Source organism: Bombina bombina, chromosome 5 (genome assembly GCF_027579735.1).
Source record: "Bombina bombina isolate aBomBom1 chromosome 5, aBomBom1.pri, whole genome shotgun sequence".
Taxonomy (NCBI): domain Eukaryota; kingdom Metazoa; phylum Chordata; class Amphibia; order Anura; family Bombinatoridae; genus Bombina; species Bombina bombina.
The window spans coordinates 845,874,198-845,892,686 of NC_069503.1; the positions used below are offsets into that span (position 1 = coordinate 845,874,198).

The 18,489-nt window shown below is 38.4% G+C and overlaps 1 protein-coding gene across 2 annotated transcripts in view; it reads right to left on the minus strand.

Moving 5' to 3' along the window:
• ANKRD29 (ankyrin repeat domain 29) overlaps positions 1 to 18,489 on the minus strand; it is a 338,553-nt gene that overhangs the window by 79,057 nt on the left and 241,007 nt on the right. For both annotated transcript variants that reach the window (XM_053714978.1, XM_053714979.1), the window contains one exon: positions 14,291 to 14,389. In XM_053714978.1, coding sequence (XP_053570953.1) covers positions 14,291 to 14,389 — 99 coding nt within the window. The remainder of the gene's footprint in view (positions 1 to 14,290; positions 14,390 to 18,489) is intronic.

Below are 18,489 nucleotides of genomic sequence, written 5' to 3' on the forward strand. Positions count from 1 at the left end.
GGCACCAAGCATCTCAGACAATAAGCACTGTGATATTACTGTGACACTGGCACCAATTATCTCAGACAATAAGCACTGTGATATTATTGTGACACTGGCACCAATTATCTCAGACAATAAACACTGTGATATTACTGTGACACTGGCACCAAGTATCTCAGACAATAAGCACTGTGATATTATTGTGACACTGGCACCAAGTATCTCAGACAATAAACACTGTGATATTACTGTGACACTGGCACCAATTATCTCAGACAATAAGCACTGTGATACTACTGTGACACTGGCACCAAGCATCTCAGACAATAAGCACTGTGATATTACTGTGACACTGGCACCAATTATCTCAGACAATAAGCACTGTGATATTACTGTCACAGTAATATCACAGTGCTTATTGTCTGAGCTAATTGGTGCCAGTGTCACATTAATATCACAGTGCTTATTATCTGTCTCAGATAATTTGTACCAGTGTCACAGTAATATCACAATGCTTATTGTCTGAGCTAATTGGTGCCAGTGTCACAGTAATATCACAGTGCTTATTGTCTGTCCAGGGGCAAAGCTACAGGGGGTGCTGAGGTCGCAATTGTGTTTGTTTGTGGAACCATCAAATTACAGACCTTGTTACTACAGCATGAGGGGAGGGGGTAAACAGTGTCACTATACAGTACCACTATATACAGTATGGGGGGGCAGGACTATAAAGTGACCACAGTAGTCTGTGACATAAAGTACTGGGGCTGGTAGGGTCAGGCCAGCCATCTCACCGGCAGATTACAGACTGTGTCACTGACTCACTATATACAGTACTGGTGGGTTAAACAGTGTCACTATATACAGTAATAGGGGGGGGTCAGACCATCTCACAGACAGTTCGCACAGGGTACCTCCTTTTGCAGACGTGATCTGATTCACATTTTTTCTGTAATAAATGTTAAAAAAAATAATAATATATGTTTAAAACTCACTTTTTTGGGTGGGGGGTGGGGGGGTGAGGGGCCCTTCTTAGATTCTTGCACCTGGGCCCTGTGGTTTCTAGTTATGCCTCTGCATGCAACCGGAGCGTAGAAGACTACTTCAACTTGTCTTGTTGTACTTGTTATCTATATTTGGCGGCGGCGCATCTTTTTAGGTAGGTCAGTGGTGGCGGGGTTGGGGTTCAGGTTGACTGACTCACTGTCTTCTTCTGTTGTTGTTGTGTGACAGTGACTGTGTTAACTTCGAAGTTCGAATCGACTATGTATTGTGATATAATAATTGTGATTACTATTAGATTGATTTAGGTAGGTGTCAGACTGTCAGTGGCGGTGGCGGGCCTCAGCCTTTTATAGTGACTCCTGTCCTCCTGAGCCTGCTGGGGCCCTGGGCCAATCTTTTATTTTAGGCGGCAGTGCGGCACTAAGTTGAAGTTAGATAACGTGAGTTGAAGTTGAACTTATACCTTTATTACAACGAACTTGCAGCCTCGCTGCCAAAATAGTCAAGTGACTCAAGTCACTTCCCTTGACTATAGAGGCAGCGAGGCTGCAAGTTCGTTGTAATAAATGTATATCAAGTTGACAAGTTCAGCTCAAGTTATCTAACTTCAACTTAGTGCCGCCTAAAAGAAAAGAAAAGATGGCCCAGGGCCCCAGCAGGCTCAGTCACACGACAAGGAAGTTGGTTTCTTATTCAAGCTGTTTCTTATTCGGGAAATTCTGTTTCTTATTCATGGAAGTTGGTTTCTTATTCAATTTTTTTTAAAATAAAAAAATAGGTTTTATTAAAATAATAATATGATTCATATAAATGTAGTTACACAGAGGTGGAATCTCTTTATATAACAGATATACAAACTTGAAAAAAGGGCATACGCTGGCACCACTACAAATATTACTATTTTGAATAAATAACATATATTTTCAAAGGGTTAATAACCATTGGGCCACTGATTTCACTATGAATATATACAGGGTAGATCCCCCTCCATGCCATGCAATTGTTTTTAGCCTGGCCCAATGGTGTTTTGGGCACAGAAATTGATGCCAACCCTGGCATAGGTGACATAATTCTCAATTTTGAATAAGTAACAGATATTTTCAAAGGGTTAATAACCATTGGGCCACTGATTTCACTATGAATATCTACAGGGTAGATCCCCCTCCATGCCATGCTATTGTTTTTAGCCTGGCCCAATGGTTATTAACCCTTTGAAAATATCGGTTACTTATTCAAAAATGAGAATTATGTCACCTATGCCAGGGTTGGCATCAATTTCTGTGCCAAAACACCATTGTGCCAGGCTAAAAACAATTGCATGGCATGGAAGAGGATCTGCCCTGTATATATTCAAAGTGAAATCAGTGGCCCAATGGTTATTAACCCTTTGAAAATATCTGTTACTTATTCAAAAATGAGAATTATGTCACCTATGCCAGTGTTGGCATCAATTTCTGTGCCAAAAACACCATTGGGCCAGGCTAAAAACAATTGCATGACATGGAGGGGGATCTACCCTGTATAAATTTATAGTGAAATCAGTGGCCCAATGGTTATTAACCCTTTGAAAATATCTGTTACTTATTCAAAAATGAGAATTATGTGACCTATGCCAGTGTTGGCATCAATTTCTGTGGCAAAAACACCATTGGGCCAGGCTAAAAACAATTGAATGACATGGAGGGGGAATGGGATCTACCCTGTATAAAATCATAGTGAAATCAGTGGCCGAATGGTTATTAACCCTTTGAAAATATATGTTATTTATTCAAAATAGTAATATTTGTAGTGGTGCCAACGTATGCCCTTTCTTCAAGTTTGTATATCTAATTGTTATATAAAGAGATTCCACCTCTGTGTAACTACATTATATGAATCATATTATTATTTTAATAAAACCGATTTTTTTATTTTAAAGTAAATTTAAAGCAGTCTGACAAAAAAATTGAATAAGAAACCAACTTCCATGAATAAGAAACAGAATTTCCCGAATAAGAAACAGCTTGAATAAGAAACCAACTTCCTTGTCGTCTCAGTCACTATAAAAGCTGTAGCCTGTTTTTGGTTATTTACTACTACTAGTAATAATTATTATTAAATCAAGTCACCCATTTTATGTAACCTCTCACCTATTGAGTCAGCTCAAGAGGGATCTTGGGGCTGCTAAGAACCCCAATAATTACTGAAATACCCCCAATTATCAATGGTGTCCAACTGTCCATATCCAAAAATTTGCAAGTCAATTTTTTGTTCTACCTAGGGAAGGCAAGATGTAAATGAGGAGAGGTGTATTTAAATAATAGGCAATATGTAGTGGAAATTATTGATACTAGTTATTTATTTGTCCAGTTTTTTAAAGTCCATAGGTTTAATTAATGTAAAATATCTCATATGCATCACTGCATTACAAATATGGAGCAGAAGTAAATAAGTGGCAGTCAAGGGGGTCAAACTGCTGTTCATTTGTGGTGCAGAGTGCAGACTGCAGAGAGACAAAATGTTGATTTTTATGTTACTAGCAGCCATGGGCTAAAATGGCTGTCACTGCTCAATTGTGAAAAATATACCTGGTTAAATGAAGAGTGGGGGCTATTGGGAGGGAGCTTTGTGTGACTCTGAGTCTGACTTATAGTGAGTGACTGAGGCTGCCAATCTATTGAATCACATTCTTTTTTTAGGTAGGTGGCGGCTGGCGGCACTTGATGAAGTTAGTTAGTTGATATTATTTATAACACACATACTTGTGTTCTTGTAGATTGTGGGGTGTCCAAACTTCTGTCTCAAAGGGCCACAAAGTTTTCTCTTTTTTCTTTTTCTTCTTTTTGCTAAGATGGAGGTGAGATTTATTTCTAGATATAAATAATACAACGTACAATAGATAGACATGTTACATTATTTTGGTTTGTATGTGTTGAACTTGCAACTAGATATTATGATAACTAATGTACTTGTGTTGTTGTAAAGGCAAAAACACACACAAATGTATACACACATATACATATACATGCAGATATACACTAAACACACACATGTATACACACATATACATACACATGCAGATATATGCTAAACACACACACATGTATACACACATATACATACACATGCAGATATACACTAAACACACACATGTATACAATTACACACATATACATACACAAGCAGATATACACTAAACACACACACATGTATACAATTACACACATATACATACACATGCAGATATACACTACACACACACACACATATCCTTTGAAAAGCATATCTAAATATGCTCTGTAGCTACTGAGCATATTTAGATATGAATTTCAACAAAGGATATCTGATTTTCTTCATTCTTTTGATATCCTTTGTTGAAAAGCATATCTAAATATGCTCAGTAGCTATTGAGCATATTTAGATATGAATTTCAACAAAGGATATCTGATTTCCTTCATTCTTTTGATATCCTTTGTTGAAAATCATATCTAAATATGCTCATTAGCTACTGAGCATATTTAGATATGCTTGTCCACAAAGGATATCAAAAGAATGAAGGAAATCAGATATCCTTTGTTGAAATTCATATCTAAATATGCTCGATAGCTTAAAGGCATATTTAGATATGCTTTTCAACAAAGGATATCAAAGGAATGAAGAAAATCAGATATCCTTTGTTGAAAATCATATCTAAATATGCTCAGTAGATACTGAATGGTGGCTGCATATAGATATTGGCTCGCCCATGTGCAATTGCTATTTCTTCAACAAAGGATATCTAAAGAATGAAGGCGTATCCGATTCCTAGACACTGCCTCACCAGCCTCTGAAGTCACAGCACATCACTGGTTGCAATACTATTATGTCACAATCGCTTATAAACTATGTTTTTCACTTTCTTATTATTCTCAAAATGCATACTAAACAAATATCTATCTTTCTTTAAGATGTGACAAGCATTGAGAACAATTAGAAACTAGGTAAACAAAGCCTTAGTTGGTATTTATAACTTTAATATTATAAATCTGAGCCATATAATACACAGTGTCTTACATATAGGTAATGTTTTTACTCTATTTGTTTTCACTTTTGTTTGGATGTGAGGGGGTTAACTTTGCCGCCTCGCTTTCAAATAAAGGTGTTGAGTTTAGACACAGACTTTAGTCTATGAGTAAGCGCCTGTTGTGGCGTGAAACATGTTAGGCTGTCTGTTACCTTTACTGCCTTGTCTGCATTTATTCTTTTAAATGTTCCAATAAAGTGTTATTGCTTTTAAACACTTTGCGGTTTGGAGAGTGCCTGCCTATTTCTGCTTTTGTTAATAGGTATAATGTAGGTGGCGGCGGGGTCCGGGAGCGGCGGTTTAAGGGTTAATATATATATTATAGTTGCGGTTGGCACCGGGAGCGACGGTTTAGGGGTTAATACATATATTATAGTTGCGGTGGGCACCGGGAGCGGCGGTTTAGGGGGTAAACACTTTATTTAGTTGCGGCGGTATAGGGGAGGACAGATTAGAGGTGTTTAGACTCGGGGTACATGTTAGGGTGTTAGGTGTAGACATCTCCCATAGGAATCAATGGGATGTCTGGCAGCAGCGAATATGAACTTTCACTATGGTCAGACTCCCATTGATTCCTATGGGATCCGCCGGTTTGAAAACCAGGTACGCTGGGCCGGAAAAGTGCCGAGCGGAACATCTGTAGTGACATAAGCATCGATCTGTGTCGGACTGAGTCCCAGATGATTGGAGAATAGCAAATGTAATACCTCTTCATAAAAAGGGCAGTAGAGAAGAATCTGGCAACTTCAGGCCAGTTAGTTTAACTTCAGTAGTAGGGAAATTAATGGAAAGCCTCTTAAAAGAAAGAATTATGACTTACATAAAGACAAACAATTTAGAGGACCAAAATCAGCATGGTTTTACTTCAGGGAGATCATGTCAGACTAATCTAATTGACTTCTTTGATTATGTAACAAAAGTATTAGACAAGGGAGGAGCAGTTGATGTAGCATATCTAGATTTCAGCAAAGCATTTGACACCGTCCCACACAATAAACTTATTCACAAACTATATCTCCTTGGTCTAGATTCAAAATTGTGAACTGGGTGGAATGCTGGCTTAAGGACAGAAAACAAAGTGTCTTAGTAAATGGAGTTCATTCAGCAGAGGGGGCTGTTACTAGTGGTGTTCCTCAGGGGTCAGTTCTGGGGCCTGTTTTGTTTAACATATTTATCTGTGATATCAGCAAAGGGCTACAGGGGAAAGTATGTCTCTTTGCAGATGATACAAAAATTTGCAACAGAGTGGATGTTCCAGGGGGGGTAGACAAAATGAGAAGTGATATACAACAATTGGAGGATTGGACAAACGACTGGGATCTAAAGTTTAACACAGCAAAGTGTAAAATAATGCAATAGGGAAGAAAAATCCAAATGTTAATTACAGACTCAATGACACTTTACTGACTGTTACAGGACTTGGGAATTATTATTTCAGATGATTTAAAACTTAGTAAACAATGTAGTAATGCAGCGAGTAAGGCTAGCAGAATGCTTGGATGTATTGGTAGAGGTATTTGCAGCAGAAATAGTAAGGTTCTTATGCCACTTTATAGATCATTAGTTAGGCCTCATCTTGAGTATTGTGTGCAGTTCTGGAGGCCATATCTTCAGAAGGATATTAACAAACTTGAATCTGTGCAAAGGAGGGCTACCAAAATGGTACATGGTCTAAAAAATAAAACTTACCAGGATAGGCTCAATGACCTAAATATGTATAGCTTAGAGGAGAGAAGGGAAAGAGGTGATATGATAGCAACTTTCAAGTACATTAAAGGGTTTAGTAAAAACTGAGGCTGTGGGTATTTTACATAAAATGGAAAATTCAAGAACAAGGGGTCATGAGCTCAAGCTAAAGGGTAGTAGATTCAGGAGTAATTTGAGGAAGCACTTCTTTACAGAAAGAGTGATTAATTTATGGAATAAACTTCCTCAAGAGGTAGTAGCAACAAACACTGTGGGGGACTTTAAAAATGCATGGGACAAGCATAGGGCTATCCTACGAACTAGATAAGTTTATACTGTTAGGTAAGGTCGGGCAGACTTGCTGGGCCTATGGCTCTTATCTGCCGTCAATATCTATATGTTTCTATATGAGTCCGGCGGATCTAAGCTTACGTCACAAAATTCTACTTTTGCCGGTGTCTAGGGCTTGATAACTAAGGCGAATCAGCCTCGCCGCAAATACGCTGCGGAATTCCAGCATATTTGAGGTTGACGGCTTGATAACTAGGCCCCATAGTGTCATGCTGATACTTCACACATTAATGTAAGGTTTATTTTTATAGTTTTTGTTTTCTCTCTGTCTCAGATTTTACAGCTTACCATAGTAGTTCTGCTGTTTAAGTCAGTAAACTTATATTTGTCTGCACCTCCATGCTTCCTCCTCAGTCTTTAACTTGCTTTGCTCCTGTTGGCTGCCCTAAATCTCTTTAACCAGCTAAACTCACACCAGAATCACTTTCAAAAGAATATTAAATGAATCCACAGTGGAGGAATTTATATATGTATTTAATTATTAATACTGCTTAGGTCCAGTTTCACATACTGCAATTTATTTCATTTTTTAAAAATGATTAGCCCAGCAGTGATGATTAACTGCTGGGCTAATAATTTTTAAAAAAATTATAAAATAAATTGATTTAGTTGTTTTTTGGGATGATGGGGTGGAGAGCAAAATTGCATGGGGTGGGGGGGGGGGGGCAAGAAAATTTTTGCCCAGGGTCCAGTCACTATTAAAGACGGCCCTGAGGGTAGGAGTCGGTGGGAGACCCCAGATTGCTCAAAATCTCCCTGCAAATTTCAAGCTCACACCTATAGCAATATCTCTGAAAATTGCACGCACTAGCCCCCCAAGCCTCCCTCCACCTCCCACCCTGGTGTTTACCTTAATATATAAACACCTCCTAACAGCAATTAGGTGCAGCTGTCGCTAACGAACCAGGTTAGAGACAAAAATTCACACTCACAGCCTCTGTACTGACTTTTTACCATATTCTGTTACACTCTCCCAACCCTCATTTTCTTGCCACACCACCCACTCTCAGTTTACCCTGCCTTATATCAGACTTATTTCCCTTACCTTTCGAGTCCATTCCCTCTCCCTTAGATTGTAAGCTTGAGAGCCTTTCTATCTGCAGGACACTTTGAGGCCTAGTTATCAAGCCGTCAACCTCAAATACGCTGGAATTCCGCAGCGTATTTGTGGCAAGGCTGATTCGCCTTAGTTATCAAAGGCTAGAGACCGGCAAAAGTAGAATTTAGTGACGTAAGCTTTGATCCGCCAGACTCAGTCCGACACAGATCGATTCTTACGTCACTCCAGATGTTCTGCACACAAGTGCCGCACAATCTGACCACTTTTGCTAGTTATCAAAAAACTAGCAGGTACGCTCGGCACTTTTCCGGCCCAGCGTACCTGGTTTTCAATCCGCCGCCCTGGAGGCGGCGGATCCCATAGGAATCAATGGGAGTCTGACCATAGCGAAAGTACAAGTCTGCTGCTGCCAGACATCCCATTGATTTCTATGGGAGCTGTCTACACCTAACACCCTAACATGTACCCCGAGTCTAAACACCCCTTATCTGCCCCCCCTACACCGCTGCAACTATATAAAGTTATTACCCCCTAAACCGCCGCTCCCGGAGCCCACCGCAAGCTACTCTATACATATTAACCCCTAAACCGCCGCTCCCTGACCCCGCCACAACTATAATATATGTATTAACCCCTAAACTGCCGCTCCCAGACCCCGCCGCCACCTACATGATACCTAGTAACCCCTATCCTGCCCCCCCTATACCGCCGCCCTCTATAATAAAGTTATTAACCCCTATCCTGCTGATCGCGCACCTCGCCGCAACTAAATAAATAGTTTAACCCCTAAACCGCCACTCCCTGACCCCGCCGCAACCTATTTTAAACTTATTAACCCCTAATCTGCCCCCCCTACACCTATAATACATTTATTAACCCCTATCCTGCCCTCCCTACACCGCCGCCACTGTAATAAAATTATTAACCCCTAAACCTAAGTCTAACACTAACCCTAACACCCCCCAACTTAAATATTAATTAAATAAATCTAAATAATATTTATATTATTAACTAAATTAATCCTATTTAAAACTAAATACTTACCTTTAAAATAAACCCTAATATAGCTACAATATAAATAATAATTATATTGTAGCTATCTTAGGATTTATATTTATTTTACAGGTAACTTTCAATTTATTTTAACTAGGTACAATAGCTATTAAATAGTTATTAACTATTTAATAGCTACCTAGCTAAAATAAAGAAAAATTTACCTGTAAAATAAAAACTAACCTAAGTTACAATTACACCTAACACTACACTATACCCCTAATCTAACCCAACCCCCCTTAAATAAAAACTACCCCACTGAAGATCATCCTACCTTGAGTTGTCTTCAGCCAGCCGACCCACCGATGGAACCAAAGAGGAGATCCAGAACGGCAGAAGTGATCTTCCATGGGGCGCTGAAGAAGTCTTCCATCCGATGAAGTCATCATCCAGGCGGTGCTGAAGAAGTCTTCCATCCGGGTGATGTCATCTTCCAAGCGGCGCTGAAGAAGTCTTCCATCCGGGCGATGTCATCTTCCAAGCGGGGTCTTCAATCTTCTTTCTTCAGGATCCATCTTCATCCCGCCGACGCGGAACATCCTTCTTTCCCGACGGACAACCGACGAATGAAGGCTCCTTTAAGGGACGTCATCCAAGATGGCGTCCCTTCAATTCCGATTGGCTGATAGGATTCTATCAGCCAATCGGAATTAAGGTAGGAAAAATCTGATTGGCTGATTGAATCATCCAATCAGATTGAAGTTCAATCCGATTGGCTGATCCAATCAACCAATCAGATTGAGATTGCATTCTATTGGCTGTTATGATCAGGTTAGGATTTATTTTACAGGTAATTTTGTATTTCTTTTAGCTAGGTAGTTATTAAATAGTTAATAACTATTTAATAACTATTCTAACTAGCAAAAATAAATACAAAGTTACCTGTAAAATAAATATAAATCCTAAAATAGCTACAATGTAATTATTAATTACATTGTAGCTATCTTAGGGTTTATTTTAAAGGTAAGTATTTAGTTTTAAATAGGAATAATTTATTAAAGTATAGTGTAGTGTTAGGTGTAATTGTAACTTAGGTTAGTTTTTATTTTACAGGTAAATTTCTGTTTATTTTAGCTAGGTAAGCTATTAAATAGTTAATAACTATTTAATAGCTATTGTACCTAGTTAAAATAAATTGAAAGTTACCTGTAAAATAAAAATAAATCCTAAGATAGCTACAATATAATTATTATTTATATTGTAGCTATATTAGGGTTTATTTTAAAGGTAAGTATTTAGTTTTAAATAGGATTAATTTAGTTAATAATAGAAATATTATTTAGATTTATTTAATTAATATTTAAGTTAGGGGGTTTTTAGGGTTAGTGTTAGACTTAGGTTTAGAGGTTAATAAATTTATTACAGTGGCAGCGGTGTAGTGGGGGGATAGGGGTTAATAAATGTATTATAGGTGGCGACGGTATAGGGGGGGGCAGATTAGGGGTTAATAATTTTAATATAGGTTGCGGCGGGGTCCGGGAGCGGTGGTTTAGGGGTTAAACTATTTATTTAGTTGCGGCGAGGTGCGGGATCAGTAGGATAGGGGTTAATAACTTTATTATAGAGGGCGACGGTATGGGGGGGCAGGATAGGGGTTACTAGGTATAATGTAGGTTGCGGCGGTGTCCGGGAGCGGCGGTTTAGGGGTTAATACATTTATTATAGTTGCGGCGGGGTCTAGGAGCGGCGGTTTAGGGGTTACTGACTTTATTTAGTTGCGGGAGGCTCCGGGGGCACCGGTATAGGGGGTAGAACAGTGTAGTTAGTGTGGGTGCTTAGTGACAGGCTAGCAAGAAAGCTGTCAAAAAGCCGAAGAGCAGCAAGATCGGATGAGTGATAACTATCACAGTTTGCTGCTCATCGCCCCGTACTTGGCACGCGGCTTTTTGACAGATTTATTGATAACTTAGGCGAAATTTTTCAGGTCAGCGGTGGCGATGGTAGGCGATCTTAGGCGGGCGTATTGGGCCGGCGAAGGCAGGTAAGTTGACACGTTGATAACTAGGCCTCTTTGTATTTAAAGTGAACTACTACTGATTGTGCTCAAGGGCAGGTCATTACTCTCCTTTTGTATAACTCATTATTGCACCTACAACTGTAATGTACCCCAATACTGTACTTGTTTGTTTGTGTTTGTAATGCATCCTTGTAATGTTTTCATCTGTTGGCGCTTTATAAATACCTGATAATACTAATAATAATAAAAAAGATGGTTGAGTGCTAGCGACGGCTTTGAGCCGTGGTTAGCACTCAAGGGGTTAATTAAAAAAACTCATATCTGCCAATAGGGCACATACCATTTGTGTATTGAGGAGGAAACATTTCTGCATGGCATTAAATATAGAATTTCTACAGCATTGTCAAATAATCATAAATACACTGCTGCATATTGCTAAAAAAAAGTGTTTTTATGGACCCCTGGCCCCACCATACAACAACTACCACACTGAAGTTACAATCTGAAATTGCACAAAGAAATAAAAAACATTTAATAAGTAAGTCCTACCTCCTCTGCAAATGAAAGTGATCTGCTGTCTGACTCTGTACAAACTGAAGTGCCGAGTCTGTCTAACAATGTGCATAGTGATTTAGTGCACACTCAGAAATCCTCTCAAATGCTAATGCTTTACTCTTTGTAATAACATTTCCCACGCTCTGGTGGCTGCCAACATTTTTTTTAAAAAATAGTTGTTCTTGCCTCATGGGCCCCTGACAGGAGTCACCCCTGTCACCTCCTGATGGCGACCCTGCCTATATAAAAGGGGTACCTTGCATTCAATCTTCAGTGTGCGGCGAGAGATTGCATAAAGAGGACCTCCGTGTCGCCTGGATGAAGATGAGGACCAACCGCGCAGAAGACCTCACTGGAGCAGCCGCTGCCACCGGGATGAAGATAGAAGATGGTCCAGTGATGGATGAAGATGGAGCAGCCTGGATGAAGATCTTTTACCGCTGCGATGAAGATGTTTTGCCATACTTCAACAATGGTGAGTATCCATTTTGGGTTTAGGGTTTTTTTTATTTTTGAGGTGTTTTTTTTTTTTAGATTAGGGCTTTTTTATATTTCATAGGCTGAAAAAGAGCTAAATGCCCTATTTGCTAAATTTAGGCGGTTTAGGTGTTAATATTTTAACTAAGTGTTGGCAATGTGGGTGGTTGGCAGATTAGGGGTTAATAGTTTAATTAGGTGTTTTTTGATGTGGGGTGTGTGTGGCATTTTAGGGGTTAATAACTTTTATTAGTGATTTCGATGAGGGGGGATGGCGGTTTAGGGGTTAATAACTTTTATTAGTGATTTTGATGTGGGGGGATGGAGGGTTTTGAATGGTGTTTTGACGTGTCGGTTTATTTATTTTTTCCAGTTTAGATTTTTAGGTGTGAATTTAACTTGTATTTATTTTTTAGTTACGCATGCAAGATTATATACTGGCGTAAATTACTGGTGACACCAGAAATGTGTATTTGCACACATTTCTGAACTTCGCCAGTTTTTACGACTTAGGCCAGTATATCATTTGGCGGCACGGTTTATGTGATTCATCCGATGTGCAAGGTGAACTTATGGGCAACGTGGGTTTCAGCAGTTGTGCTGAAAAATACGCCACATATGTAATCTGTATCTCGCCCCATAAATGCAGCAATTGTCCCATTTTTTTAAAACATTTTTAACATATTGAAGCAAAAAAACAACAAAACAACATAAAAACAATGTTCACATTGTTACATATAATATTTGAAATACCGTTGAGCCAGTCCACTTATCTTTCTATATAATGGTAGGTAGTCCCGGTCAGGACCTGCTGACCCACATCCTTAACCGGGCTCTTATGTTGGGTCTTCAGATAAGATTGAGCTGAATTATACCAAAGGGAGGAAAGAAGGAGGAGATAAGTATGAGAAAAATGGTGAGGGGGAAAGGGGAGGGGGGTGGAGGGATGAAGAGTTAAAAGTTGAAGATAGAGGGGAGAGGGGGGGGAGAGACCAGCCAATCCATGGAATTCCTTAAGAATTTTACTCATGGAGGTTTTACTGATTTAACTCTACAAATGTATGCTAGGGAGTTTTTCTTGAGATACACAATTCATTCATTATACTGCTAGACATAGGAAGTAAATGCAAGTTAAAGGGACAGTCTACACCAAAATTTTTATTGTTGTAAAATATAGATAATCCTTTTATTACCCATTACCCAGTTTTGCATAACCAACACAGTTATATAAATACACTTTTTACCTCTGTAATTACCTTGTATCTAAGCCTCTGCAAACTGACCCTTTATTTCAGTTCTTTTGACAGACTTGCAGTTTAGCCAATCAGTGCCTGCTCCCAGATAACTTCACGTGCACGAGCACAGTGTTATCTATATGAAATACATGAACTAACACCTAACAAGCTTTCAACTAAGAATACCAAGAGAACAAAGCAAAATTGGTGATTAACGTAAATTGGAAAAAATTTTAAAATTACATGCCCTATCTGAATCATGAAAGTTTATTTTGGCCTAGACTGTCCCTTTAAAGCACTCTGAGAAAATGTTTAATTTATATGTACTTCAAAACAAATGTTGCTATCAGTGACATCTGCTCCCTGTACCATTCGCTCTCTCCTGCAAGATATTTCATCCCAGAAAGCTTCATTACTGTCTATGGAAGGCAGCTTGCAACTCAGTTGGGATCAGCCATCTTTTTTGAGAATTGAATGAGATCTTCTCCTGTGAGGGTTGGTGTGATATCTCACTTCATGCTGGGGAATGTTTGCGACCAGGATCCTTAGTGAGAGAGCTTTATATACAATCATGTTATATAATAGCTCAGAGCAGAAAATGAGAAAGAGTGAAATTTGCGGACCGGTGTGTTACCTCATAGGGTCTCTCAGCATTTCTTTCTTTCCTTATCTGGTTAGGGACTTGAGATGAGGAAACCTAAATACCTATATTTTGAGCAACATTTATATGCTATGTTATAACATATACAACATATCACATTGGCATATGGGAATTCCATAAATAATAACAGAATGTAGATAACAGACTGCCAAGGATGCAGCCTAAGCATTTGACTGCCCAATAAAGTTATGGCAACAAACAGGTTAATAGCCGAGTTGTATAAACTTACAAGGCGTGCAGCATCTCGGTCAGCGCCTCTTAGAAGCAGCACTCGCACCACTTCACTATGGCCAACTTGTGATGCTATCCACAGTGGGGTGGTCCCATCCTAAAAAGTAAATCATATATTATATTGTTGAAAAGACCAAAAAAACAAAAACAAAGATGAACTCCTAATACTTGAAACAGTCAATAAGGGACACATTGTGGCATGGCTAAAGCTTATAGTGTTATCTTTTGGGAGTACATACAATATTTTGTGTAAGAATATACAAAGCTATATAATAGCTAATTTGAGGACACTTATTTGGGGTAATTAGACATGAAATGCACTTAATGTCCTCCACTGGAGATAACGATAAATTGCTGCAAACCGCTGAATATCTGTATGATATCAAATTGATGTTTCACAGAGATTCAATAAAGCTTGCTCTGTAAACTACATGATACACTCAGTATAAATGTACAATATAGAACTCTTATAGTGTATTTTTTTCATTTTATATACTGGATTATGTATTTACACAGCATAGAAACCTAACTTCAATTTCTATTCTTATCTATACAAAATAGGAACTTTAAAGTCAATAAACTCTAGTTTCATTTAGTATTATATAATATTTATAATGATGAGAAATTTGTTTACTTAGGGCTAGGATTTTCAGTTTTACACTAGTCGGGTTGCGCTGGTATTACAAGTTGAAAGTAAACTGTTTTTTCTCCAGTGGTAACCTGACTTGCGCAAAAAGTTGAAATTCAAAAATCGCAATCGCGTTCACGCGTACCCTGATAGAAGTCAATGGAGAAAAAAGTTGAAAAAAAACACCCCACTCTCTCGCGCAAACACAATAAAAATTTCTCAATAGCACTAACTCAACATGAAATTATGCATATTTAATTTTCCAATGTTCTTTACGTAACTGGATATGTTCTATTTATACATAAATAAATATATATACAGGGAGTGCAGAATTATTAGGCAAGTTGTATTTTTGAGGATTAATTTTATTATTGAACAACAACCATGTTCTCAATGAACCCAAAAAACTCATTAATATCAAAGCTGAATAGTTTTGGAAGTAGTTTTTAGTTTGTTTTTAGTTATAGCTATTTTAGGGGGATATCTGTGTGTGCAGGTGACTATTACTGTGCATAATTATTAGGCAACTTAACAAAAAACAAATATATACCCATTTCAATTATTTATTTTTTACCAGTGAAACCAATATAACATCTCAACATTCACAAATATACATTTCTGACATTCAAAAACAAAACAAAAACAAATCAGTGACCAATATAGCCACCTTTCTTTGCAAGGACACTCAAAAGCCTGCCATCCATGGATTCTGTCAGTGTTTTGATCTGTTCACCATCAACATTGCGTGCAGCAGCAACCACAGCCTCCCAGACACTGTTCAGAGAGGTGTACTGTTTTCCCTCTTTGTAAATCTCACATTTGATGATGGACCACAGGTTCTCAATGGGGTTCAGATCAGGTGAACAAGGAGGCCATGTCATTAGATTTTCTTCTTTTATACCCTTTCTTGCCAGCCACGCTGTGGAGTACTTGGACGCGTGTGATGGAGCATTGTCCTGCATGAAAATCATGTTTTTCTTGAAGGATGCAGACTTCTTCCTGTACCACTGCTTGAAGAAGGTGTCTTCCAGAAACTGGCAGTAGGACTGGGAGATGAGCTTGACTCCATCCTCAACCCGAAAAGGCCCCACAAGCTCATCTTTGATGATACCAGCCCAAACCAGTACTCCACCTCCACCTTGCTGGCGTCTGAGTCGGACTGGAGCTCTCTGCCCTTTACCAATCCAGCCACGGGCCCATCCATCTGGCCCATCAAGACTCACTCTCATTTCATCAGTCCATAAAACCTTAGAAAAATCAGTCTTGAGATATTTCTTGGCCCAGTCTTGACGTTTCAGCTTGTGTGTCTTGTTCAGTGGTGGTCGTCTTTCAGCCTTTCTTACCTTGGCCATGTCTCTGAGTATTGCACACCTTGTGCTTTTGGGCACTCCAGTGATGTTGCAGCTCTGAAATATGGCCAAACTGGTGGCAAGTGGCATCTTGGCAGCTGCACGCTTGACTTTTCTCAGTTCATGGGCAGTTATTTTGCGCCTTGTTTTTTCCACACGCTTCTTGCGACCCTGTTGACTATTTTGAATGAAACGCTTGATTGTTCGATGATCACGCTTCAGAAGCTTTGCAATTTTAAGAGTGCTGCATCCCTCTGCAAGATATCTCACTATTTTTGACTTTTCTGAGCCTGTCAAGTCCTTCTTTTGACCCATTTTGCCAAAGGAAAGGAAGTTGCCTAATAATTATGCACATCTGATATAGGGTGTTGATGTCATTAGACCACACCCCTTCTCATTACAGAGATGCACATCACCTAATATGCTTAATTGGTAGTAGGCTTTCGAGCCTATACAGCTTGGAGTAAGACAACATGCATAAAGAGGATGATGTGGTCAAAATACTCATTTGCCTAATAATTCTGCACTCCCTGTATATATATATATATATATATATATATATATATATATATGACACTTTTTTAAACAAATATATATTTATACTTTTATATATATATATATATATATATATATATATATATATATATATATATATATATATATATATATATATATATATATGTACAGAACATTGGAATGTGAAATATTTACAGTAAAAACACTATAACACCTTATTAAATAAGAATATTGCATAAATATGCTTTTACATGTACATCTACTTGACTGCAAAGGGCTTCAATGCACACACACACATATGTATATATATATATATATATATATATATATATATATACACATACATACAAATTGCATCAGCCAATAGGATTTTTTCTACCTTAATTCCGATTGACTGATAGAATTCTATCAGCCAATTGGAATCTAAGGGACGCCATCTTGGATGACGTCATTTAAAGAAACCGTCATTCAGTAAGAAGACTCCGGATGAAGAGGATGCTCCGCGTCGGATGTCTTGAAGATGGACCCGCTCCGCGCCGGATGGATGAAGATAGAAGATGCTATCTGAATGAAGACTTCTGCCCGTCTGGGATGAAGACTTCTCCCGGCTTTGTTGAGGACTTCGGCCCGGTTGGATGAGGACTTCTGCCGCTTCCTTGAGGATGGATGTCCGGTCTTCAGAACTGTAAGTCGATCTTCAGGGGGTTAGTCTTAGGTTTTTTAAGGGTGTATTGGGTGGGTTTGTTTTTTAGGTTAGGGATTTGGGCTGCAATAGAGCTAAATGCCCATTTAAGGGCAATGCCCATCCAAATGTCCTTTTCAGGGCAATAGGGAGCTTAGTTTTTTTAGTTAGTATTTTATTTGGGGGGTTGGTTGTGTGGGTGGTGGGTTTTACTGTTGGGGGGGTTGTTTGTATTTTTTTATAGGTAAAAGAGATGATTACTTTGGGGCAATGCCCCGCAAAAGGCTATTTTAAGGGCTATTGATAGTTTAGTTTAGGCTAGGGTTTTTTTTATTTTGGGGGGGCTTTTTTATTTTGATAGGGCTATTAGATTAGGTGTAATTAGTTTAAAGATCTTGTAATTAGTTTTTTATTTTCTGCAATTTAGTGTTTTTATTTTTTAATTTAGCTAATTTAATTTAATTTATTTAATTGTTTTTAATTTAATTTATTTAATTGTAGTGTAGTGTTAGGTGTTATTGTAACTTAGGTTAGGTTTTATTTTACAGGTACTTTTGTATTTATTTTAGCTAGGTAGTTATTAAATAGTTCATAACTATTTAGTAACTATTCTACCTAGTTAAAATAAATACAAACGTATTAATCACATTGTACCTAAGTAGTTTACAAACTATCCTTATTCATCCAGCTAGTCATAGATAACACAGTACAGGGAACAGCATCTTTCCCTACCCAATAGCTCAGATTGCAAATTAGCTTACTCTTTACTTTTGCATATAACCCAGATCCCATCATAGGGCATCTCAATTAGTATATAGATCCCCTTTTCTACACCCCAATAGCCTGAACGCATACCCTTGTTATGCATCTCACACCATAAATAATACAGGGATCTTTACTTTACCTAGTACCCTAGATTTAAATAAGGCGAGTCTACTAAATATCTATTAGTCCACATATTTCTCCTATTATGAGGCCAAGTGTAACCCCTCTTCTGTTAAGCTGCATAATAATAATACCTT